Raw genomic sequence first — 22,365 nt, 5'->3', positions numbered from 1 at the left:
TGTATTACTGTTCCCTGGGCAGCTTGCAGTTTTTATTTTTAAAAAGTAGTTTACGTAGTCCTTTATTTGCTTTAGTAAGCAAATAAGCCAGGAACTTGATATCTAGAGCTACAGCACCCTCCCCTCTGCACCTACCCTGACCACCCCCCCACAAGAGGTGTGATATGAGGTCCCAGTGTCCCCAATGTCCCCATGACTGCCATCCAGGAGGCCACATGTTTGTTCTCTCTGAAAACACAGTTAGCTAAGCCATGTCCTTTTGAAGGGTACTAGGTTTCTCTTCCTTTAAATTCTGTGATTTAAGGAGCAGTAATATCTTGTGTCAGTACCTCAGGTGAATTCGTCCACTTCGCTAATTATCATAAACACACAGCAGTTTGGGCATCAGGAATAATACAGCCACCTGGATTTAGATGTATCTCCTCCTTAAAACAGCCTCATTTTCCAACCTCACATTATTTCCAAGCAGACAAGTTTATTCTGCTTCCAGCTTTCTTTACTCTCCCTGCTCCCTTAAAAGACCTATATATATAGCTCCCTTGGACTCCAGGGACTTCTGCCAAATTATAAGCATATTCTCTCCTTAGCCTACAAGGCAGGAAAAAAAAAAAAAAGGCAGAGTAAATTTAACCTCATGACCCCTCTTTCCAAGCGAAAGTTGGAGGAGTTCTGTTCTGAGCCAGACTTATAAATCTCTCTTGATTGTTGATGGTGTGGAGAGAGTAAGGGAGGGGAGCTCAAGAGAAGTTAGATGCCCAAAAAAGGCATTGTTAAGTCAAAGGGAAGTGTTGCACGCATGCGCGCCTGACCTCGTATGTCAGCTTCTGTGCTGGGAAGGTCCAATTATGTAACAAGGAGCGCTCCTTATTTGGCAGGGGAAGGGGTGTGGGGGTAGCAAACTAAGCCAAGGAGCAAATCCAGCTTGTGCGAACTCTGCTCATGTCCGAAAACAGAAGAAACTTGACAGTATTCCTATATGCATCAAAATCAGGCTTAGGGAATTGGAAAAGTACTCAGAACTAGCCTGGGTTAAAGGGAAGGAAGAGAGATGTACTGTGCTCCATTGATGATAGAAGGTTTGGGGCAAGAAGATCCAGCCAAGGTAAGGGGTGAGATTATTTTAGAGTCTGATGTAGAGTAAAGGAATGAGAAGAAGTTGGACCAGCTCCCTGCCTAGATGCCCAGAGCCATGCCATGATAAAAATAGGAGCCAGGCCAGCAGTAGAGTACGTGAATGCCACGTCCAGGGCTCTGCCCTCCCCATGGCCCTGAAGATGGTATCAGACCCTGTGTCAAAAGGGCAGCAGACACATTCCTGGCATCTTCATCAAAATTTCTTAAAGAGTGAGTGAGTGAGTGAGTGAGGAGAGAGATTGTGTTGTATATGTTGGGGACACCAGGCATAAAGTCAGTAAAAAGGAGAAGGTTCTGTTATTTTTAAGAAAAAAAAGTAAAATTTAAAGTTAAAGAAATTTACAGAGGGGGAAAAAAAGAATGTACAGGAATAATGAGTCCAATAAGCAATGAACTTAGGAGAAAATTAAATGGCAAGTTCTGGAACTTAGGTCAGGCCATGGAATTGTTTTCTTAGAAAAGATATCTCTCTACAATTATCTGCTAGGAAAGGTTAGGATAAGAGTATGGCAGAGCATTGAAGAGTGCTGCACTGCTAGATGGGATGTCCACCTCCCTTATGGATAAATGGGAATTGTTGACCATGAACTCTCCTGCTTTCATAATTGTCTTAAGTCATTCCAGAATCATAGATGTTCTCTGGGTGGAACTCCACTGCAAGGGCATCTTTTCTTGGTAGACGTGTAAATAGTAGATGGAAAAGTGGTTTTTATAACACTGATTATTTCCTAAGGGAAACGAAGCCTGCCACTAAAGGGACACAAATAATTATAACAGGAAAGGAAATGAATTTATTACAGCATAACTATACCAGTTAAGCAGCTACATACTTTATGTACTAATGTGCAATTCTGTGAGATAGATTTATATTTTCACATTTTACAAATGAGGAAAATTATATTCAGATTAAATAACTTTTCCAAAATCATAGAACCAGGAAGTACCACACCCAAGATTCCACATAAGTCATTCTGATGTCAACACCCATGCACTTTCTACTACTGCACACTGCCTACCTCTGTGCAAGCTTTCTTACTGAGGAGTAGCCACTACAATTGTTGTCACTAGAAAACCCCTGTGACTTATTCTTGTGTAATATCTTGCTGTCCATCTGACTGGTCCCAGGAAGACATGCATCTGGTGGTAGCATATAAACTTATTTCTGTTTGCATTTTCTTATTTTATTCTTAAAGCACCCCTGAGCTAGTTAGAGATTGACTAGGTTTCACCATTCTACATCTCTACTTTTTCGAAAGTAGAGAAAAAGTATAAAAATTAAAGATTCAGAGTTACACAAATCACAATTCTTTCCTTTGTTCAGAAAATACAGATCACAGTTTTTTCTTTGCTCCCTAACTTCCTTTTCATCTACTCTGGTGCCTTGCTGTAGTTTATACCTGATCTCTTCCTATGCGCTTCTTCTCTAGAAAAAATGCTTACTCTGGAAAAATGAATACTTCTGTAGAAGTTATAGATACAAAATTAACTCAAACTAGGTCTTAAGGTTTCTCATATCAGGTTTAACTCCTGGCCTAGTAATAATCATTGACTTGGGCTGGTTTTAGTGGTGCCGAAATTAACTTTTCACAGTGATAGCTTTGCTCAGATTATATTGTATCTCCTTGGAGACAAGGAGCTCTACTTGTACCATGCCTCTTCCTTGGGCCATGCCAAAGCGAAGTTCTTGACCTCTACAGATCAGGCCAGAACGGACCCCAGCAGTTTCACCTACTATATACTTACTGTATGAGTGGTCTGCCTGACAACTTTCTTAGATGTTGCTTATTCTACACCCATCTTAAAAATGTTGTGCCCATCCTGTCATGTACTGACAGTCTCCACTTGAATGTGCCTTTAAAGTTATAATAAGTATGTGACAGCTGACTGCCTTGTGCCTGTGCATTGTGTGTTTACACTTTTGTATGTGGCATGTGCTCTTAAATTCTCATATACTCAAGTTCAATTACAGCAGTGGTTACTGTAAAAGTTAGGGGGAAAAGTGCAGAATGTCAAAATTACTTAAAACTCACAGCCTTTTTTGTTCCCTGAGTCACATTATTGGTATATCTTGCCCATCTCTATATCTCTGACAACTTAATGTTTTAATGACAACTCTAAGTCTCTTGAGGGAAGGGACTGTCTTATTCATTATTATTACATCTTAAATACCTAGCCTGATACATAGGAGACACTTATTTAATTTGTGTCAAATGAATGATCGTGTAAGATCACATGCCATTCCACTTGAATCAGTCCCTCTGCTTATCATTACTGAGACCCTTGTGGTTCTTCAACAGGACTAGGGAAAAGAAATGCAAATGGAAACAATCTTTCATCCTTCCCCCACAGGGCATGCCCAGCTTTTAAACTGGGCAACTATAATTCCCAGAGTCATGATGGGCCTAAGCAAAGAGATTTTTATTTGGGGCTTTTCAGTCCATCTACCCTTTTCAGTACATCCGCACTATCATTTCCAAAAAAGTACAGTGCCCCTGACCTTCCTGGGCTCCCCACTATGAGGCCCCATTGAGTTTACCCTCTCAGAAAGCATGGCCCACCCTCTTCCTGCTCCTTCTAGATCTCTCTCCTTCCACTTGGGAAAGAAAATATATGAACCTTGAAGTCAGTCAGATCTGAATCTAAATCCTACCTTTAGGTTTAGAATCTGTGATTTTAACAGGTCACTTAATCTGCCGTTGCCACAGTTAACTCTCTGATGGGAATAACAGTACCTTTCTCATGAAGTTGTTTAGGGAATAAGAGATAATGTTAGAGAGGCTTTATAAAGAGGAAAGTATGTATGGAGCTAGACCTTTTGAGACAGGTATCAATTAGAATGACTTGGGATGAATAATATTCCAGACACTGAAATACTTTTAAAGGATAATGTCTCTATTTAAAATAAAAGATAATCTTTAAGCATGTTTTGAATATTTTTAGCCATGTTCTCAGAAAAAGAATCTGTCATGTCCACATTGTTTTTGTTTTAAATGTATCAAAGAAAATGGAGCAAATTATGTTTTATGCATTTATTAATATGTCAAAATGAACCTCGTTATTATGTATAACTATAATGCACTAATAAAAACAATAAATAAACAAAACACACATTAAAAATTAAATAAAATTGTCACAGGAAGACTTGCCCAGCTACTAGGTGGAAATGAGTACAAGAATTCTCCCTATAGGCACCAGGTGGCGCTGCAGGTTAAATAATACCCATTCCTTCTCTGAGGGAGACCTATTTTGCAATTATAGGTCACTTGCTCTGATGGTGATGATATCCAAGCCATGCTGCATCTTGCATCATGATTCAGAGGCCATCAGTCCACCCATTCCATAGTGCCAATGACCTTTAGACAAGCCAAGTTGCTTTTTTCTTTCACCCTTTACTCTGTTCAGATGGGTCTTCAACATTTCCTTCTTTCTCTGAGCAATGTATACTGCCAGAAGTTGTCCCTTTGAGTGAATTCTATCCCTAAAGAATTCAGTGCTAGAAGATGTTCTTTCAGAATAGAATGAACCAGTCTGTGATGATGATGAGACCAGCTGGACATCTAAGTGGAAAGAATCTTGTCAATACTGTATAAGCTAGTTTGTCCTATACTAAAGGACTTTTTGGAGAGTTAGTGCCAGATTGCCCTGATATTAGGAATCTTATGCCTGTTATGTAAGCAAGGGATTTCTTGTTACTTGCAGCCGTGAGACCATTTGGCTCTTTTTTATTAACTTGGTTTTAGAGAAGCAATTACATGTTTATGCTCAGTTTTGTTTTTGTTTTGAGGTGCTGGAGATAGAACCCAGGGCCTTATTGCATGGTAGGCAAGTGTTTTACCTCTGGCCTTAGAGTCTTCACCAAATGTCTTATTTAGGAATAGACCTATTTGGTACTGGAGCAAGGATAGAGTAAGGGTGAACTGGTGGGAGATATACTTTAGTCCAGCTCTAATGTAATACCAGCATCAAAGGAGTTCTCAGCAGGGAATTTAGTCCTCCTGGGAGGGCAGCTTGCCGAATAAATGCAGTGTCAAGATAAGTCCCTGGACTTCTTTCCCCTATGGTTTATTTTTCCTCTTTTTTCTTTTCTTTTTCCTCTTTTTTCTTTTCTTTTTCTTTCTTGCTTTTTTTTTCAATGTTATCTATTGCCCATATTTTCTAATCACACAGTTGGTACCCCCAAAATTCTTACTATGCAGAGATTCTAGAGTTGCCACCTCTCTGTCCTTATGTCCTTAGTATCAGGATAGATAGCCTTCTAGCTTGGAAAGGTTTTGAAATTCAAACTGCAGAGAGGAAACTGGAAACAAATATCTTTAGATAATTCTTCCATACAGATGATTCTGTTCATTATAGTCACTTTCCTTCTCCTTCACACCCTCTCGAGCATTTTTCCTGCTTCTTTATCTTGGACATGTGCTTCTCATGTATATCCTTTGTTCTCAAGGCTGTTCTTTTCCAGCCTCCTCTGTTACCTCTAATATCAATAGAAATTTGGAGGTCAGCCCCTTCTGAGTCGGGAGTACATAATTACTTAGCACTTCTCCCCCTACCACTATTTCCCTTCCCATCCTTGTCTCCTGTGGTGGTGGTTCTATGCCCAGAGCAGAGCATGGAGCTCTCCCTGTGAGGTAAAGTCACCATAAACAATAGGGGCTCTGGTTGTCAGGACAACACTAAATCACTGTCTTCTCCCCTCCTTTGTGTCTTGCCTTTCTTCCTGGTATTCCAGCCATCAAGGACTTTATACCCTCTCCTTGCCCTTTCCCCTCTAGCAGACTCAATTTTCTTCTGAATGGGTGGCCACTTTAATTACCTTCCCCTTCTCCAGGCCACCTCCCTGCCCTTGCCCTGGAAAGGCAGGGTCAGAATAACTACCTGGAGACTGAGAATCAGCCAGGCTTACAGTTCACATGAGGCCAAGGAGAGGAAGCAGACATTTTGAATCCAATTTCTACAATGAAAGTTTCACTGTATAAAACATAGAGGTCAGGTTTAGGAAGGAAAGTTTATTACACAAATTTAGTATGCCCCTGAAGACTTTTAAATAACTTTTTTTATGTGCCATACCATCTTGCTATCAATGCACTATGTTGCAGCTCAGAGAAAATCAGGGCTGACAGACTTCACAATTAACATGGAAAAGAACTGAATACCCATGAACTGAATACTCATACCATACCTTTCCAAGTAGAAGGCTATCTATCCCGATACTTTACACCCTCTGAATACTCAGCCTTCTACAAGCTATCTATCCTGATAACTTTACACTCTCTCCTTGCCCTTTCAGAGAGGTGGCAACTCCAAAATCTTTGCATAATAAGAACTTTGGCATTACCCATAACCCCACAGGGCCCTTTTCCAATTTTATTTACTCATTACCAAATTGTTCACTGTTCCTGTTATTTACTTCCCTGGGTCTGCCAGGAGAGGAGTAAGCAATTTTACAAGGAGAAAACTCAAGCATAAATGCCTAAAGATGCTGCTATCATTTAGTTCCTTTGGCCTAGTAGAATTTTTTTAAGAGAATTTAGAGGATTCTTTTGATCTGTTGCATGCACAAACATACAAGCAATTTCAAAAAGGCTTTCATTTGTCTTACTTGATTTTGATGATAACTTCATGAAGAAGGCACAGTAAGAATTAGCCCATTTTGTAAAGAAGGGAGCCAGAATTCAGTTCATTCAACTTGTCAGTGGTGAAGGAATAATTTAAATTCTAGATGACAAAATACAAGGCTCAAAGGTGTTTGTGGCTTTTCCATGCTAATTGTAAAGTCTATCAGCCCTAATTTTCTCCGATCTGGACTATAGTGCATTGATAGCAAGATGGTATGGCACAGAAAAAAAGGTTATTTAAAAGTCTTCAGGGACATACTAGATTCGTGCAATAAACTTTTAAATTGGAATCCCAAGGGTGTCACTCAAATCTAAACAAATATTTAGAGATCTCCCTTTGTAATTAATCATATTTATCCCAAGAACACAGAATCTTCAAATGTCTCCCTTTTATTCTGTATTTGTTAAGAAAGGTAGATTGACCTTTGATTTTGGTCTTTTTCCCCACATCCTGCTATGGTCTTTCTTCTTTTCTTCTAACTTGTTTCAAATAATGGTTTGGAATCATTTGGATAATGTTCCTTCCATTAGAGTCACCTCCCAAAATACAAGTGTGACTTTTAGTCAACATAACCCCCTTTGCTTTTGTTTGACTTTCATTCTCTTCTGTCCTTTCATTCTCTTCTTTAGACCTGTTTGCCAGGAAAACCAACAAAAACATAGGCTGCTGGCAGCTGTCTCTCTTCTCTAGGATTTATAGTGTGCCAGAGAGGAAGCATGGCTGACCCACTCCCTCGCCTTCCACCTCTCTTTGCTTCCAGAGGAATGCATAACTAGGTGTGAATTGCCTATTACATGGATTACTCATAATGAATTCTTCATTCTAGATCAGCTGACTTACTACCCAGCATACTCTTTAAAACATTCACCCTGCAGCTGGTGGATTGGCCTACAGTTTAGTATTATTATTAGCTTAAACAAAGATCATTAGGAAAGAATCTAAAGTTTATTATGAAATGTTTATATAAATACATATGAATGCCAAACACAAAGTATTTGCATCATGTCCATAGTCTTTTAAATCTGCCATTGTCCTCATTCATAAACATTAATAATTGAGATCACTTTTTTTCTGATTTAAAAACTGAGATTTTTTAAAAGTGATTTTAAAAAAAAATAAACCCCAAATTTGTACCTTTGGCAGTTTAATATCCAGTTGGAAGTGAAAACTTACAAGAAATTCTAGTGTAAACTTGAGGCTTCAAAAAGAACTGTCTCTGTGAGTCTGAAGGGATCAAGTAATCAATTGTGAGGGGCCCCAAAAAGGCTTACAGAGCAGATGACATCAGAAAAGCACTTAAAGATTGAGGAGATATTAGAATGGCTATTATCACAAATAAATAAATAAACAAAAAAAAAAACATTTGCTGGTGGAGGATATGGAGAAAGAAGTAGTCTTATATGCTATTGATGCCATTATATATGCTATAATGGCTGTAACTAATTTATATAAATTAGTTACAGCCATTATAGAGGTTTGGAGGTTCCTCAAAAACCAAAATATAGAACTATCATGTGATCCAGCTACCCCACTCCTGGGGATATCTACAAAATAGGTGAAATCAGCATTGTAAAGAAATAGTTGCATGCCTGTGTTCATTACAGCACTATTTCAATATCTAAGATATGGGATCAATCTAGGTGCCCATCAACAGATGAAAAGATTTTAGAAAATGTGGTATATACATGCAATGGAGTATTATTCAGCCATAAGGAAGAATTTAATCCTATCATTTGCAGCAAAATGAATGGAACTAGAGGACATTATGTTCAGTGAAATAAGCCAGCCGTAGAAAGACAGTACTGCATACTATCTCTCATATGTAGAAACTAAAACAGTTGACCTGAAAGTAGAATAATGATTACTAGAGATTGGGAAGTGTGTGGGTGGAGGGTGGAAAACAAGTTGGATTTGATAAGTGCTTGCTATCAGCATGTATGGAAATACCACTGAACCCCCAATAATATTATGTACAATATTAACATATGTTAATAACTTCTAAAAGTGAAGGGTATTTACAGTAGACATTGAGGAATAGAGCATTCAAGGCAGAACAGTGGTAGAACAATATATCTGTGGTACTAAAGAAGTTAGGTATGCTTAGGAATATACAGTGTGTAAAAAGACTAGCTGAAGATAACACTGTAGGGTTTAATGTGATTAAACTGATTCATTTAGAGCCCTGTGAGTCATTGAAGAATATAGCACCTGTCCCCCATTTGGTGGGAAACAATTTACAGAACATATAATGACAACGTGATCACATTTGCAATTTAGAAAAAAAATCACTTAAATAATGCTGTAGAGGATTCATTAGCGATAAAGTTGGGGCCAGGGAGAAAAATTGGGAAGGAGTTGCATTGATAGAAATGACAAGACAGGAGGAACTTAGCTGAGGTCACTGCTATAGGGATGGTAAAAGGGATGATGAATTCGTGAGATACTGAGAAGATAGAACCAACCAGATATAATACCTATTGCATTAATTCTCTAGCATTGGATAAAGGTTGGGGAAAAGAGAAATCAAGAACAATTCATATGTAGTTTTCTACCCTGTAAATTGAGAAGCATAATTATTAGGATAGAATAGTGTGTTTTGAACAGTATATCTAGGTTATGATTAAAAGTCCCTTATTGGCTAGTAAATCAACAATTATCTACTTTGATTTCTGAAAAAAATAAACAGTGACACCTGAAAAAGCCACCATATATATATATCACGTGATAACTCATATGGTGGACTCCAGATTCCAAACAGAGTCCAACTGAGGAATAGTAGAAAGAATATGCTCTGCAGGAGACCCTTCAGTCCAATGAAAAGGGAATAGTGGAAGCCAATTTTAGATAATGTTAAAAATTAGAAATTGTGGAAAATAGCTGATTCAGAAAGGAAAGCAAAGGTGGACAAAAAGGTACTAAAATTCCCAGGAGAGCATAGAGAATGAGATTAAAAAATACTGCTTTATATATTATAGCAACAAAAGAACATAAAATTTTAACCCCAAAGTTATCCCTGAAACTTTTGGAACAGATGATTCATTCAGTAAATATTTAATGATTTATTGTGTGATTGGCACCAATGCAGAAGGAGATATCAGAATGAGTTAAGTCAGATTACTACCCTTAAAACCTTACAGTCTTATTCTTTTGATACTTATAAGGTGTTCAACCAATGTATGTTTAATAAATGAATAAACAAATTAAACGATTCCAATGAGGAAAAAAAAAAAGAATCAGTATCAAGTGAAACCAGGATAGTTAACTAAGATCAGATTGTAAATGAACATACATTAAAAAATAGAGAGGAAACATAGAGTAGCATGGGTAAGAATGGAGTCTGGTAAACTTAAACTCAGAAGGAACTGAAGTTGTAGATAAATATTAGGGGGAAAGACTTTTTTAAAAAGAGCAACAGTAACAACAACAAAAGGTAAATTGCTTGGGATACATGAGAAAGCATTCATTCAACAAAAAACGAATTAGTCTATTATTTGCTAGGCTATTTAATTTCTGCTTTAGTTTGGTTTTGTGTTTTGTTGTTGTTGTTGTTGTTTGGTTTGGTTTGGTTTTTTGTTTGTTAAGGAGAAGGTTCTAACTAGAATTAAATAAGCATGATTAAAGTAGAATTGAAGACTAAAATAGGAATGAAAATAATAAGAGCATTTAATGTGGTTTCCAGTTCATGTACCGGGCCTAGATAAATTTTATTTCATGAAACTGAAAGAATTTATATGTATGAATAAGATCATTGAGAGGCATTGCTAGAAATGGTTTGGTATTAAACAAACATCTTGCCTTTTAAAAAATGGATAAAGGTTGTGAACCCTGACATTTATCTCTGGAAATTTCTGAAGCAGATTAGGAAATAGATATGTTTTACACACTCAGGAAAGGAAATAACAAGCTCTAGAAAGCAGTATGGAGTGTGTCCTGCCTGATTTAGAATGGTTTGTCTTTGATGGGATTATGAGGCCTTTAAATGAAAGGACTACAATGATAGTTACATTTTATATGGATTTCAACAAGCTTTTGCCATAAGATGCGTATAGACAAAGTTGACATGTGTGACATAGACTATAATAGTACTTTTAAGTGATTAGTGGCTAGTTGAGCTGTTTTTAAATTGATGTCAAACTGGAAAGAAATGTCTAATGATAGAACATTGCTCTTGTTTTTATCTTATTCAATTTTTTTCATTAGTAGCTTTGAAAGTAATCTTAGAGGCATAATTTATATTCTAGATGACAAAAGACAAGATTCAAAAATATTTTGAATGATAATCTAAAACCACAAAATGAAATTTGGTTAAAACAAACATTATAAACCAGAATTCACATTTTTTTAATTACACAAATAAAGTCCAAGATAGGCATAAACAAGGGACATGTGAATTTTTAAAAAAAAAATATACGTATCTGGACTTAGGGTTTTAGTTGACTGCAAATCCAGTATGAGTCAGTATTTTTTTGTATATGTCAAAAAGCCAGCACAGTCTTAGGTGTCTTAATAGAAGAATAGCATCTAGATCAAGGAGAGCACTAATCTCCTTTGCCCTTGCTGGTCAGGTCACATCTCAGGGCTGTGTAGTTCTGGGTGCTCTATTTTAAGAGAGAAAAAAAACAAAGCAGAAGCCACCCAGAGGGTGGAATCAGGATGAGGAATGGTTCATTTCTCTCTTCCATTCATCAAACATTTACTGAGTATCTACTGGGTGCCCAACTCTGAGGTTGGCAGAATTAAGGGTGTATAAGTTGTAGAAGAGATTTAAGAGATACATAATAGATGAATTTAGAAATGCAAAGTTCTGTCTTATGGAGAGATTTGATCTACCATCTGTTAACTCCACATGATGGAACTACTAGGACTAATGACTATAATTCACAAGGAAGTGGATTTGGGTTCCCAATATTTAAGAAGCATTTCTACGGAACTATAGTTATCTTTTTCAGAAATTTTGAAACTTCCCCAGTGTCACACGCTAATGGGTGGCAGAAGTAGGATAGAAGTACAAGCTTTGGGATTCACAAGCCAGAGCCTTTGTCTGTGCCTCAATATTTACAGAGGGAATTTCTGCTTTGGAGGAGATTAGATAGATAACCTCTAAACCTTCTTCCAACTCTCAAGTTGTGTCTATAAGCCATTTGATATGAAATGCTCTTTATTGGTTCTCAGTGTTTACATGTATAGAATTGGTGAATTTGGAAAAAATAATCTCTAAGGTTCAATAAATGATTTCTTGAAGTTGCTTCTTTGAATAAGAATCTTCAAATTTATAATGCATATTAGTCTCACAACTGTGACTTATACATTACTAATTAAAATTAAAAAATGCTTGTTCCTAGATATAAAAGTATAGAACTCAGATTTTTTAAATTGTGGTGGTCAGGCAGAGTTAAGTTCTTCTCTTGTTGGACATGTTTCAAAGAGATGGATCCATGATTTAAAACATGAAAGCAAAGATCCAAGAAGAAATTGTGAATACTCTGTGAGCCATTTTAGATGTCACAATAGTTATTTGGAGAAAGAAGCTGGAGTTCCATATCCTCGGAGTTTATTTCCTCCTCATTCTTCTTCTACACAGAGCAGGAAAGGATGGTGACCTAGATACACAGTCAGAGGGCAGCAATGTTGAACTTTCTCAGACACAGCTGAGTAACTTGGGTCTGGCTGTTTATGGGACCCAGAAGTCTAGGACTAAGAGGTGACGACAGGAACTGTCTGTAAATACAAGGGGCCGTGGCAGGAAGACAGAGGCCTGGGAAAGGAATAGAGGGAAGAAAAGTAACTTTTATCAGGTGTGAAATTGACAAAAACAATTTGTTTAATGGGAAATGCCCTAAATCCACACTATCTCCCCCTCAAGACCTGCTTTTTCTCCTACCCTGTAGATTGGGGCTCCTAAGTGGATGAGCCAATACTCAAAGTAATATGCAAGACCAGGGGTATGGATCACAATGTTTATGGTGTATACTATTGTAAACCTTTTATAGGGTACTTGGGTGGGTGGAGGTGGCCAGTGTTTCCAGGAAACTAAAAATGTGGCTTGGGCTTGTTCTCCCTTCTCTCAGAACTCCTAATCCTTTATACTATATTAGTGTTTTCCGACTTTTTTTGAAAACTTCAATCCAGAGTAAGAAATAAATTTTACTTTGAATCCTGTCATGAACACATGCATAAGTACAGCCATGTACATGGATATACCCATGCACATATCTGAGATACACACACACACACACACACACATACATGTAATTCTCATATATTTTCTATTCTAATCTGTTTGTATTTCGATTTCTTAAAATGTTGCCACAAGTAACTTCCAATCATGTCCACAATTTGAGGAATATTGTTGTATAACTACAAAGTTTAAAATGACTGTGAAAGTACCCTGATACATGGATCCAAAAGACTCTACACTGAAAGCAGTGATTCTCAGATGGTGCCATTTCATCCTCAGGGGACACGTAGCAATGTCTGGAGATACTTTTGACTTTCACAGCTAGCATCTACTTAGGAGTCTAGAGGAGAAGGGGTGCACTAAACATTTTACAATGCATAGAACAGCCCTCGACTCCACAACAAAGAATTAGCAGTTCAAAGCATCCATAGTACCAAGATCAAAAACCCTGTTACAGGGATCATAAAATGAGTCAACACTTGTAATCTACTGTAGGCCTATTTGGAATAATAGAAGCTGTCCATAAACACAAGAAGGAGCCATTCAGGATCAGTTTTAACCTCCTTACCCATTTCTGTCTCTTTTTCTTTAAACTGTAGTTGTTAGCTTAGGATGAAGTTTGAGCATAACAACCTTTGGGTTTTCTCTGAGGTTCAACCCAGTGAATAAATATGCCATAAGGAATGAACTTGTCATTTTCTTTCATTGAGAATGCACCAGATATTTTTTTGAATATTTATAGGTTTTCTATTTTATGATTCACTATTTTCCCAGTCTCTTTCCTATTAAACCATTTATTCAGGTCCCTTCCTCACTTAGTCATGGCAGAACGCTTGAAAAGAAGAGAAGCAAATTTGGCTAACTGGATTAGACATCATCTCTAGAGTGTTCTCCCCTTACTTATGAAATTTGATTCTGCTATTTTGATGGAAAATGACCTTCTGCTAACCTTGAAGTGTTATCATAAGCCCTGCTGTTAAACTATCTCCTTTTTAGCCACTGGTTCATTCATTCCTCTATCTATAGCTATTTCAGACCAGTTTTCCTTGAGCATGGAGGAGACATGCATTCCTGGTGTGATGGCAAGCCTTCATCCTCCACATCCTCCTTCTGTGCCTGATATAAGAGAGACTCTTAAATGTCTTTGTCAGCCTGTTGCTTTTTGACGTGTTATTGGTTATTTCTGGGCCCCCTAATATGCTCTAGACTGCCATATGCTCTACATCTTTCAGAGATGGCTTGACATAAAAGACCTGATTTAGGTTTTCCCCTTCTTTTCTTTGGATAAAGATAAAATGCATGACAGATATCTCTCTAAATCAAATATCAAAACTGGAATAGTGATGGAAAATAAAACCAATGCTATTTGAGGTTATTATCTACCATATTTATTTTAGCATATTTACCTCATGCATCTTGAATTACATAAACAACAACATTTGTATTTAGTAAATGACTTATTATAAGTAATTTATAATAAACAGTGGGAAGGACACATGTGTGTATCCACCTTGAAACTTTAGATTTTTATACAGATTCCAGAAGTTGATGTTGAAAAGCTACTGTGGTGCATCAGTTTCATCCCTTTTGCTTTAAGAGTGCTATAGGGACACAGATCTGTTTTTTATCTTCCTACTCCTATGCTAAAAATATAAAGACAATGTGTGGACTAGAAAGATGCAGGGAGGTAACAAGGAAGGGTCAAGGGATCAGTCTCTCTTCTAACACTCCTATGCCTAATCTGTTTGTTCTCTCTGCTCTTGCTCAGTTTCTAAGTTGATAAAGTTAGATAAAGAAATGATGGTATGTATGGTGCTTCACTTCAGAGCAGAACGATAGAATAAAATACAGGTATGGACACGAGAGAAGAGATTCTACCCTCTTTGTTGTTAGCAAGCACCTATTGGCATTCAGTCCTACCTAGGTGTCAGACAAGGCTAATTATACCAGATCCCTGTATCTAGCCATTTATAACTTTAGAAAAGTATCATGTGTAATAATAAAACATGTCTTAGAATTGGAGTACGGCTCACAAATTTTAGCAGTTGTATTAAATGAGGAGCAGGGGTAGTTGTGATTTTCTTGGTTTGGGCTTTGTTGTTTTTCTTTCTAGACTGGAATGTCTGGTTTTCAGGATAATATACCAGCCCTCATAAGTGCTGTGCATTTTGTACACAAGAAAGAGTTGTTGCCCTTAGCCTTCTACACATGCTGCCTGGGACTCAGCCCAATGTCTGAGAGAAAGTTTTTGCTTTCTGAGAGGAGAAGAAAGAGGAGAAAAGGCCTGGGCAAGAAAATTCTGGAAAGAGGGTGAATGTTTAAATCTCATGTAGTGCAAGCATGTAGTCTGTAAGGTATGGAAAAGAATAAGAAAAGCTGGCACCCAGAAGCCCCTTGTCAACAGAAGCCACTTTGTAACCTCTGTACCTAGTTGTAAACCTAAAGTTTGTTTCACTTCTGCCAATTTGTGTGAGTCTTATTTCGTACATCCCTAGGGCCAACTTTCAGGGCCTTCTGTTGACCAGCTCTGGGCCTCAAGTTTGAAGTCCTTGACAGTGTCTTTCTTCTGTTAGCAGTTGGCATTTTACTTGGAGGTTTCAGTTCTCTTTGTGGTTAGTTCTCCCAGTTAACTCCCACAAATTCATTTAACTTACTGATTCATCATTATCATTGGATGCTTGATTTTACCTTTTCAGACTTTGATGCTTCTTTCCAATATTCCCACTTAGAGTTTGATAAGTTTTCTTATAGATTTGTATAAATTCACCATTTTGCCACATACTAAAATTCATCTTGTACTCAACATATGTGCACAAGATGCCAAATCACTATAGAAAGAGAATAAAAAGGAAATCCTTGCTATAATGCAGTGCAAGGTCCTGTCCCCACCACGTGATGCCAATTCAGAAGAATACAGCTCCTATCTTGTAAGGCATGCCCAAAAGATGACTGATGCCCAAATTAGCTGTTGTATAATGTGCTTAGTCTAGGAAGGAATGGATAGATGCTGAGATACCTTTGAAGAGTTTGAATCACAGACATTTTTGGCTCCAGACAACAGAAATAAGGGCAGAGTGGCTTATTATTTGCATATGTGAATGTGAAGCATAGTTAGAACTAATTCTGTCTGAATGTGTCTTATTCTTTGATTCTCCAGGCTTCTCAAAGATTTTGATTAGCAAGACTTTGTCCCTCTCTTGCAGATCTCTTAGATGACATCCTAGTACATATTGTTCACTTCCATGAAAGGCACAGAAGTGTATGTGGCTTGAGGTGAAGAAGGGAGTCCTTGGGTCACTTGATCCTCTGCAGAGAACTTAATCAGGTCATCACAACCTTCTCCCTCTGGTGACCCTCTTCTATAAACAGGAACAGGAATTCTTGCCACTGGATCCCTCTCATCAGGAGGCTTAGGCTTGCTGAATGAAAAGCCCTGTGAAAAGGAGATGCAGCCCTAATAATAACAGACACGATCGCGATGGCTATTTTGGGCTAGAGCAGCTTTGTGCCGCTCTTGATCTCCATCGATGTCTGCCATTCCTGCCCTGCTATTACCTTTCAGACTTCCTATTCTTAGAATCATTTGTGAGCCCTGGGCTTGGGGGATTGCAGCCCCCAGGACTGGAATGCCCAGCTTGAGCGGAATGCAGACTGTCTGGCAGAGTGGAGGTTAAATAAAGTTTGCCTTGGCAGCCCCTTCTGCTCTTGGACGGGTTACAAGTAATTTGGGTATAGGAGCAATGGTGTGAGCTGCTATGTGGTATGGTCCCAAACAGACTTCTGGACATGAACAGAAGTGGTAGAAGGTCCATCCATGACCAGCTTAGCCATGCCAGCCTCCAACCAGGTCTACTAAGGAGACCTTGACAGTCTTAAACCTCAGCTAGTGATTATGTCACTCTGGAAAAAAAAAATACAGGAACAAATAATGTTGAGACACCTTCTGGGTTTTTAGTTGAACTTTGGATTTGGTATATGGAAGAAAAAAGGGGAAGTATTTGTTATGCTGAAAACAGTTGTCACTTAACATACGTTTTTGAGCATAAAATATTTTGGGAAATTTTTATGAAGTAGGAGACACAGAACTCTTGTGCCACTTACAATTGAGTTGAAGAAGCAAAGATATAAACAAATGAGAAATCATTCATACTCTAAAGTAAAATATTAGCTCCAAACTTGTGATCCAGCACTAAGGACTAGAACAGGTCTCAGCAGGAAGAGAGCACCTCTGAATGAGCAGGTCAAGAAGGACCTCCCGGAGGAGGTACAGCTAAACAAGGAGTGTTAAAGTGGCAGACTTCTATTACTTGAGAGGAGAGGGCAGGTATAGAAACTCCTCAAAATAGGTCATAGGGACTTGAAGACCAACTGGACATGCCAGGGTGACAAGAAAGAAGGTTAAGGGTTTGTTGTGTGAAAATCACGAAACCCTTAACTCTGAAGGCTGTGTGTACAGGTTACTTAGAAGGTTCTAATGATTCCTACTGGAAAGGTTAGATGCAACCTTAACTCAAGATTGAGGCCCTTTTAGTGTTCTGTTCTATAAAACCCTTGTACAACATGTGGCTCAGAGTGAATCAGTAAATAACACTATTATTGTTACTCAACTTCAAATTTTTAATCCCCATTATTGAATTGGCTTGGTTTTGATTTTGAGCATTGGTTGTGACTTTGCTTTGTCCTATTCTAATTGTTCACATGACTTATTCTATTTTAATCCACTGGGGATACTATAAGAAAATGCTATAAACTGAGTGGCTTATAAACAACTAGGTATATTTCATACAGTTCTGAAGGCTGGAAAGTTCAAGATCAAGGCACTAACAAATTTTATATCTTGCAAAGACCCACTTCCTGATTCATAGACTGCCGTCTTCCCCTGTGTCCTCACATGATCTCTTGGGCCTCTTTTATAAGGGCATTAATCACATCATGAGGGCTCTTCCTCCATGACCTAATCGCTTCACAGAGGCCTCACCTCCTAATACCATCTCATTGAGGGTTAGGATTTCAATATTTGAATCTAGGAGGGAGATATAAACATCCAGTTCATTGTCTTTCTGCACCATTTTTTTCCCCAGGTTAATCTGAGATTTCTTTTCTTTTGTATCATAGGTGGCTAGAAGTGCAGGTAGCTAATCTCACGTGTCCACAGCACTGGGTGCAGTACCTCCGGCTTCTTCGGGAGTCCATCTGGCCTGGTGGAGTTCTTCCCAAGTTTCCGCGGCCTGTAAGGACTCAGGAACAGAAAGTGGCTACTGAGAAGCAAGCTTTGCAGAGCCTGATGGGAGTCCTGCCAGGTAATTGGATAAAGAGATTGATTATATTGAGAGCTCTTCTCCTCCCATCCTGCTTTGCCACCATTGCCCCACATCCTTCCCCATTTTCAGAAGAGCTCTGAACATAGCTAGACTCAAAAATCTATTGATCCCCCTACCCACCCATTTTGCCAACTAATAGGAAAATGGTCATGGCTGTGATTCTTTTAGTCCTCACTTAGGTGATGACAAAACAGTGAAATGGATCACTGTGGCCACACCCTAAATATTAGGGGAGAATCCTGTAGGTATTTGGGTTCATAATCCTTGGGCAGGTCTAAGGAAGCTGTGCCCTTCCCACCAGATGAAAACTTGGTTTTCTGCCAATTCATGGCATCTTGGGACCAGGGAAGAACATGATACATCCTACAAAAACTTAGACTTCATAAATTGAGCCCTTAATAGTAAGGAGAGACAAAACCCAAGAAAGTTTTTCTTCCTTTATGTTGTTTTAAAGGGCAGGAAAGGCAGCTTGTCACCTGTGGCTGTGGTAACTAGATGACAGTGGTGAATGCAACTCTGGGCAGTCTGTTTTATTTACCCTTATTTACCCTAACCTTCTCTTCTCCAACCTAAACCATTACCTCATAAGTAATACCAGTTCTTTTGTGGCAGGTTACAAAATTATTTCTTGAGGCCTATTTTTATTTAGGCACCTAACTGAAGAAACTTATTTTTCTTGACTTTAGTTTAGGAAATTTTGGTTTAACTACATGGTTTAGAGGTATGCCAAAATTACTGAATCTTTGTAAGATGGCAGAGATCCTGGGGAGACAATCTCCTTAGACCCTAAGACTTAAGTAGTAACAAAAAATTCTCTTTTTTTTTTTTTTTCACACTAGATTGTTTAATAGAAATCCTAGGGGTGAACAAATGCCAGTTGAGCTGGAGTCTAGTCTTGGAATCATTACAGCAGCCACTCATCAACAGGTAGGCTAAAACATGTGTACCCAGTATCAACACAGATAAGGCTGTCTGTGGTCCCAGAGGTATGCAGGGTTTCTAAAGCCCACATTGAGAATGGAATTCTAGACTTGCTATGGACTTGACTGCAAAGTCTAAGTCCAGGTTCCATACACATTAAGTAAAATCCAGACTTCTGAGCAGGTCATTTTATGGTAGTAAGTGACTATGGGACCAGCCCCCATTTGTATTTGGAAGAACTCAGCACAGAACTCCATATGAGCTGCTAAAACCCTGTTCCAGGCTCGTCCAGTGTGCTTAACAGTTCTTTCCACCATCTGCCAGCCATGTTAACACTGCAAGAACATACCTTGGCCTATGCATTATAAGCCACATAATGATTTTTATTAATTTTTATTGGTGCTTTATAATTATACATAATAGTTGGATGTGAGGGCAATCTGGCTACTACATCTATTACCCCATTGATTTCCAGAGTTGATTAGGCTGATCTGGCTGGTGAGGCAGGCATTCCCTTCCTTCATCACTGTTCCCTGTGCATTCTTTCAGAAGCTGGACACTTAGTAAAGAGGATAACCTTCCCCTAAGAGGAAGCCCATTCTTCAGTCAAGGGCGTATGAGTAGCTGTGCTCCCCTTAGAATTTTTAACATAGAATTATAGATTTTTAACATAGAATCCTAGCCTCACTGCAAAACTTGACCAGTGTTGAGATTAGGGGTTGTCTCTGCTTAATATGAAATAGATGAGATTGTGTCTTTCAACTGCCACTCCTCAAGAGTCCTGACTTTGTCTCACTGTCTATAAGGTAGCCTATAAATCTGTAGTTATTAATCTTAAGAAGAAGCAGTAGTTAGTAATGTGATATCACAGGGATTTTCCCTCATAGTTCTTCAGAATAGTCTTATGTGCTAATGTAAAAAGAAGTGGCAATTTATAAAATCTAGTCTCAAGTACTGTTATTGCCATTATTATGGTTGTAGCTTTTAGTAATTCAACAAACACTTATTAGTAGTTCAGTAAACATCTTGGGAGACACTTTATCAAAATGCTGCAGTTTAAAGTTATCAGTAACGGGTGAAGGGGGAAGCTAAAATAAATGTCACAAATAGGATCTTATGTTTCTTGACTCAGCCAGATTCTTCTCTAAGTTGTTTTATCTATTTGTTTCAGACATTTGATTTACTGCCTTGGAGACATCATCATAGAATTCTTGAATCTCAGTGCATCTGATGAGGAATCTGCCTCAAACACTTCTGCCTCAGATACCCCAGGCATCTCCAAGAGGATGGGAGTCTCCCCTTAGCTAGGGGTTATTCACATGATCTTCACAGGTTGAGAAAGGAGACTTAGCCACCCAGAGACCAGTCAGGATGCCCGGACCTCAGGAATCACCTTACAAGGCCTAGGTTTCAGTGGCTCAATTCTCCTATGAGTCCCACTCCATTTGTAGTAGGTGACAAGGATATATATGTACAATTGCATGCATATTCATGTCCATGGCTTTTTTTTTTTTTTTTTTTTGTGGTGTTTGTATTGTTGCTTGTGGTAGATCCTGTGTACTTTGGAGAAGGAAGCTGTGAAGTAGAGGAATGAGCCCCTTTTGCTTCTCCTTTTGCCCTCCTCTGTAAGACTGCCAGAAATCTGATCCTGTACATACATGTGCCTAATCCATGAACACACAAGATCAAGATCTGGAAAGAATAAGAGAAAACTATAGCCAGATATCCTTGGAAGAGAAAACAATCTTCTGAGCTCTCTGTTCCCACCTGGAAACTAAAAATTCATTCAGGGCCACTCCTGAAAGTCAGATTCCCTGGTCCTACCTAGTTTCCTAACAATTCTAAAAGAAGAGGGAAGGAAAATATTTCTTAAGGGACTTCTCACTCATTGGCTGTTGTCCAGCACAGCAGCCTAATGGAGGGTGCTGTGAATGCTGCTCCCTTGGGTGGCCACACTTTTCCTCTCCAGAAGGTTTCAAAGCAAACTGCCAGAACTTCTGGTAAATCCACCCCAGCCTTCACACCCTTTCCTGAAAGGGATTTGCAACACAGATTTTATTTATTAGCTTTCCTCCCAACCCCCTGCCCAAAAGCCATTGAGTTATTGGATTTGTGACCTTCCTTCTATCTTCAACACAATCACATGGGAAATTATATATATATATATATATATATATATATATATTCAGCCTCAATGTTTCCAAAGAGAAGGGAAAGTACTTGCTCCATGACTGGGGATGCCCAGAAACCCAGAGAGTAAAGAGTTCTTTCTCCATACGTCTTTAGCAGAAAGGTTTTACTCTGAACAGATAATATTAGCATACTTGCAGGGATTAGTTTTAACTTTCTGCTCCTTAATGATCTAGTTAGTCTTTAAGAACCAAGCAATGAGGACAGGTGCTCCAGCAGATTGTAGTGTCCACTAGAGAGATGGAACAGTTCAAAGGAATTGCCAGTAGAAAAGGGGCCGTATGGAGTTACAAGGAAAGTGCCGCCCATTCAGTGTACATGAATATCTGGTGAAAAAAAGTTTCCAGGGTGCCACCAGGAGACCATGGCTAACCCCTCAGCCCTTTAGCATCACACCTGCCTCTTTGTACCCTGTTTTCACTGAACCATGAAAATCTTCTTACAGGGAGAAGAAGAGTCTTTAAGAATTAGACCAATTAGAATGGGGTGGGGCATCAAGAACCAACATCTGGGTTCTTGTAGACTTTGAAGTAGGTAACGAGCACACAATTAAAGTTGTTCGTAGAAAAAAGTTGTGAAACCATGTTACTTTTTACCTCCTTTGGTGGCTCCTAACCGTAGTTATGTTATGTTGTAATCAAAAGGCTTAGGTATGCTACTCTTGCCAAAGGGCAAGGAAATGAATGAGATAATCATTCATGACCCCTTCTGGCCTTAAAGTTGATTATGACAGTAACTTGACTTTAAAGTTCTGGAAGCATCTTCTACCCTAGACTTTCACAACAGGGTAGCTTGTGGAATTGCAGGGGTCTGGCAGGATACTTTAAAGCTGATCCTGTGACTCTTTCAGTAAAGACCATTCTACTTTGGTGAGACGGAGATGGGTAGCTCTACCCTTCTTTCCCCATACTTTCCCCTCATGTGTATCTGCAGACCTAGATTGCTTTAAATTCACTATCGGTTCTGGCTCAGATGCAGCACAAAGTCGGTGGACGATAACCTGAC

The 22,365-nt window shown here is 38.7% G+C and overlaps 1 protein-coding gene across 4 annotated transcripts in view; it reads left to right on the top strand.

The window, feature by feature from the left end:
* Snx19 (sorting nexin 19) overlaps positions 1-20,877 on the top strand; it is a 37,535-nt gene extending 16,658 nt beyond the window's left edge. For 3 of the 4 annotated variants that reach the window (XM_048796169.1, XM_015499059.2, XM_048796168.1), the window contains exons 9-11: positions 18,044-18,228; positions 19,089-19,176; positions 20,342-20,877. In XM_048796169.1, coding sequence (XP_048652126.1) covers positions 18,044-18,228; positions 19,089-19,176; positions 20,342-20,474 — 406 coding nt within the window. In that variant the 3' untranslated portion in view covers positions 20,475-20,877. The remainder of the gene's footprint in view (positions 1-18,043; positions 18,229-19,088; positions 19,177-20,341) is intronic. The other variant, XM_015499060.2, reaches the window with a different exon arrangement.
* Positions 20,878-22,365: the final 1,488 nt, after the last annotated feature.

Source organism: Marmota marmota, unplaced genomic scaffold (genome assembly GCF_001458135.2).
Source record: "Marmota marmota marmota unplaced genomic scaffold, marMar, whole genome shotgun sequence".
Classification (NCBI taxonomy): domain Eukaryota; kingdom Metazoa; phylum Chordata; class Mammalia; order Rodentia; family Sciuridae; genus Marmota; species Marmota marmota.
Note: the sequence above shows the minus strand (reverse complement) of the source record. Positions and strands in the feature narration are given on the sequence as shown.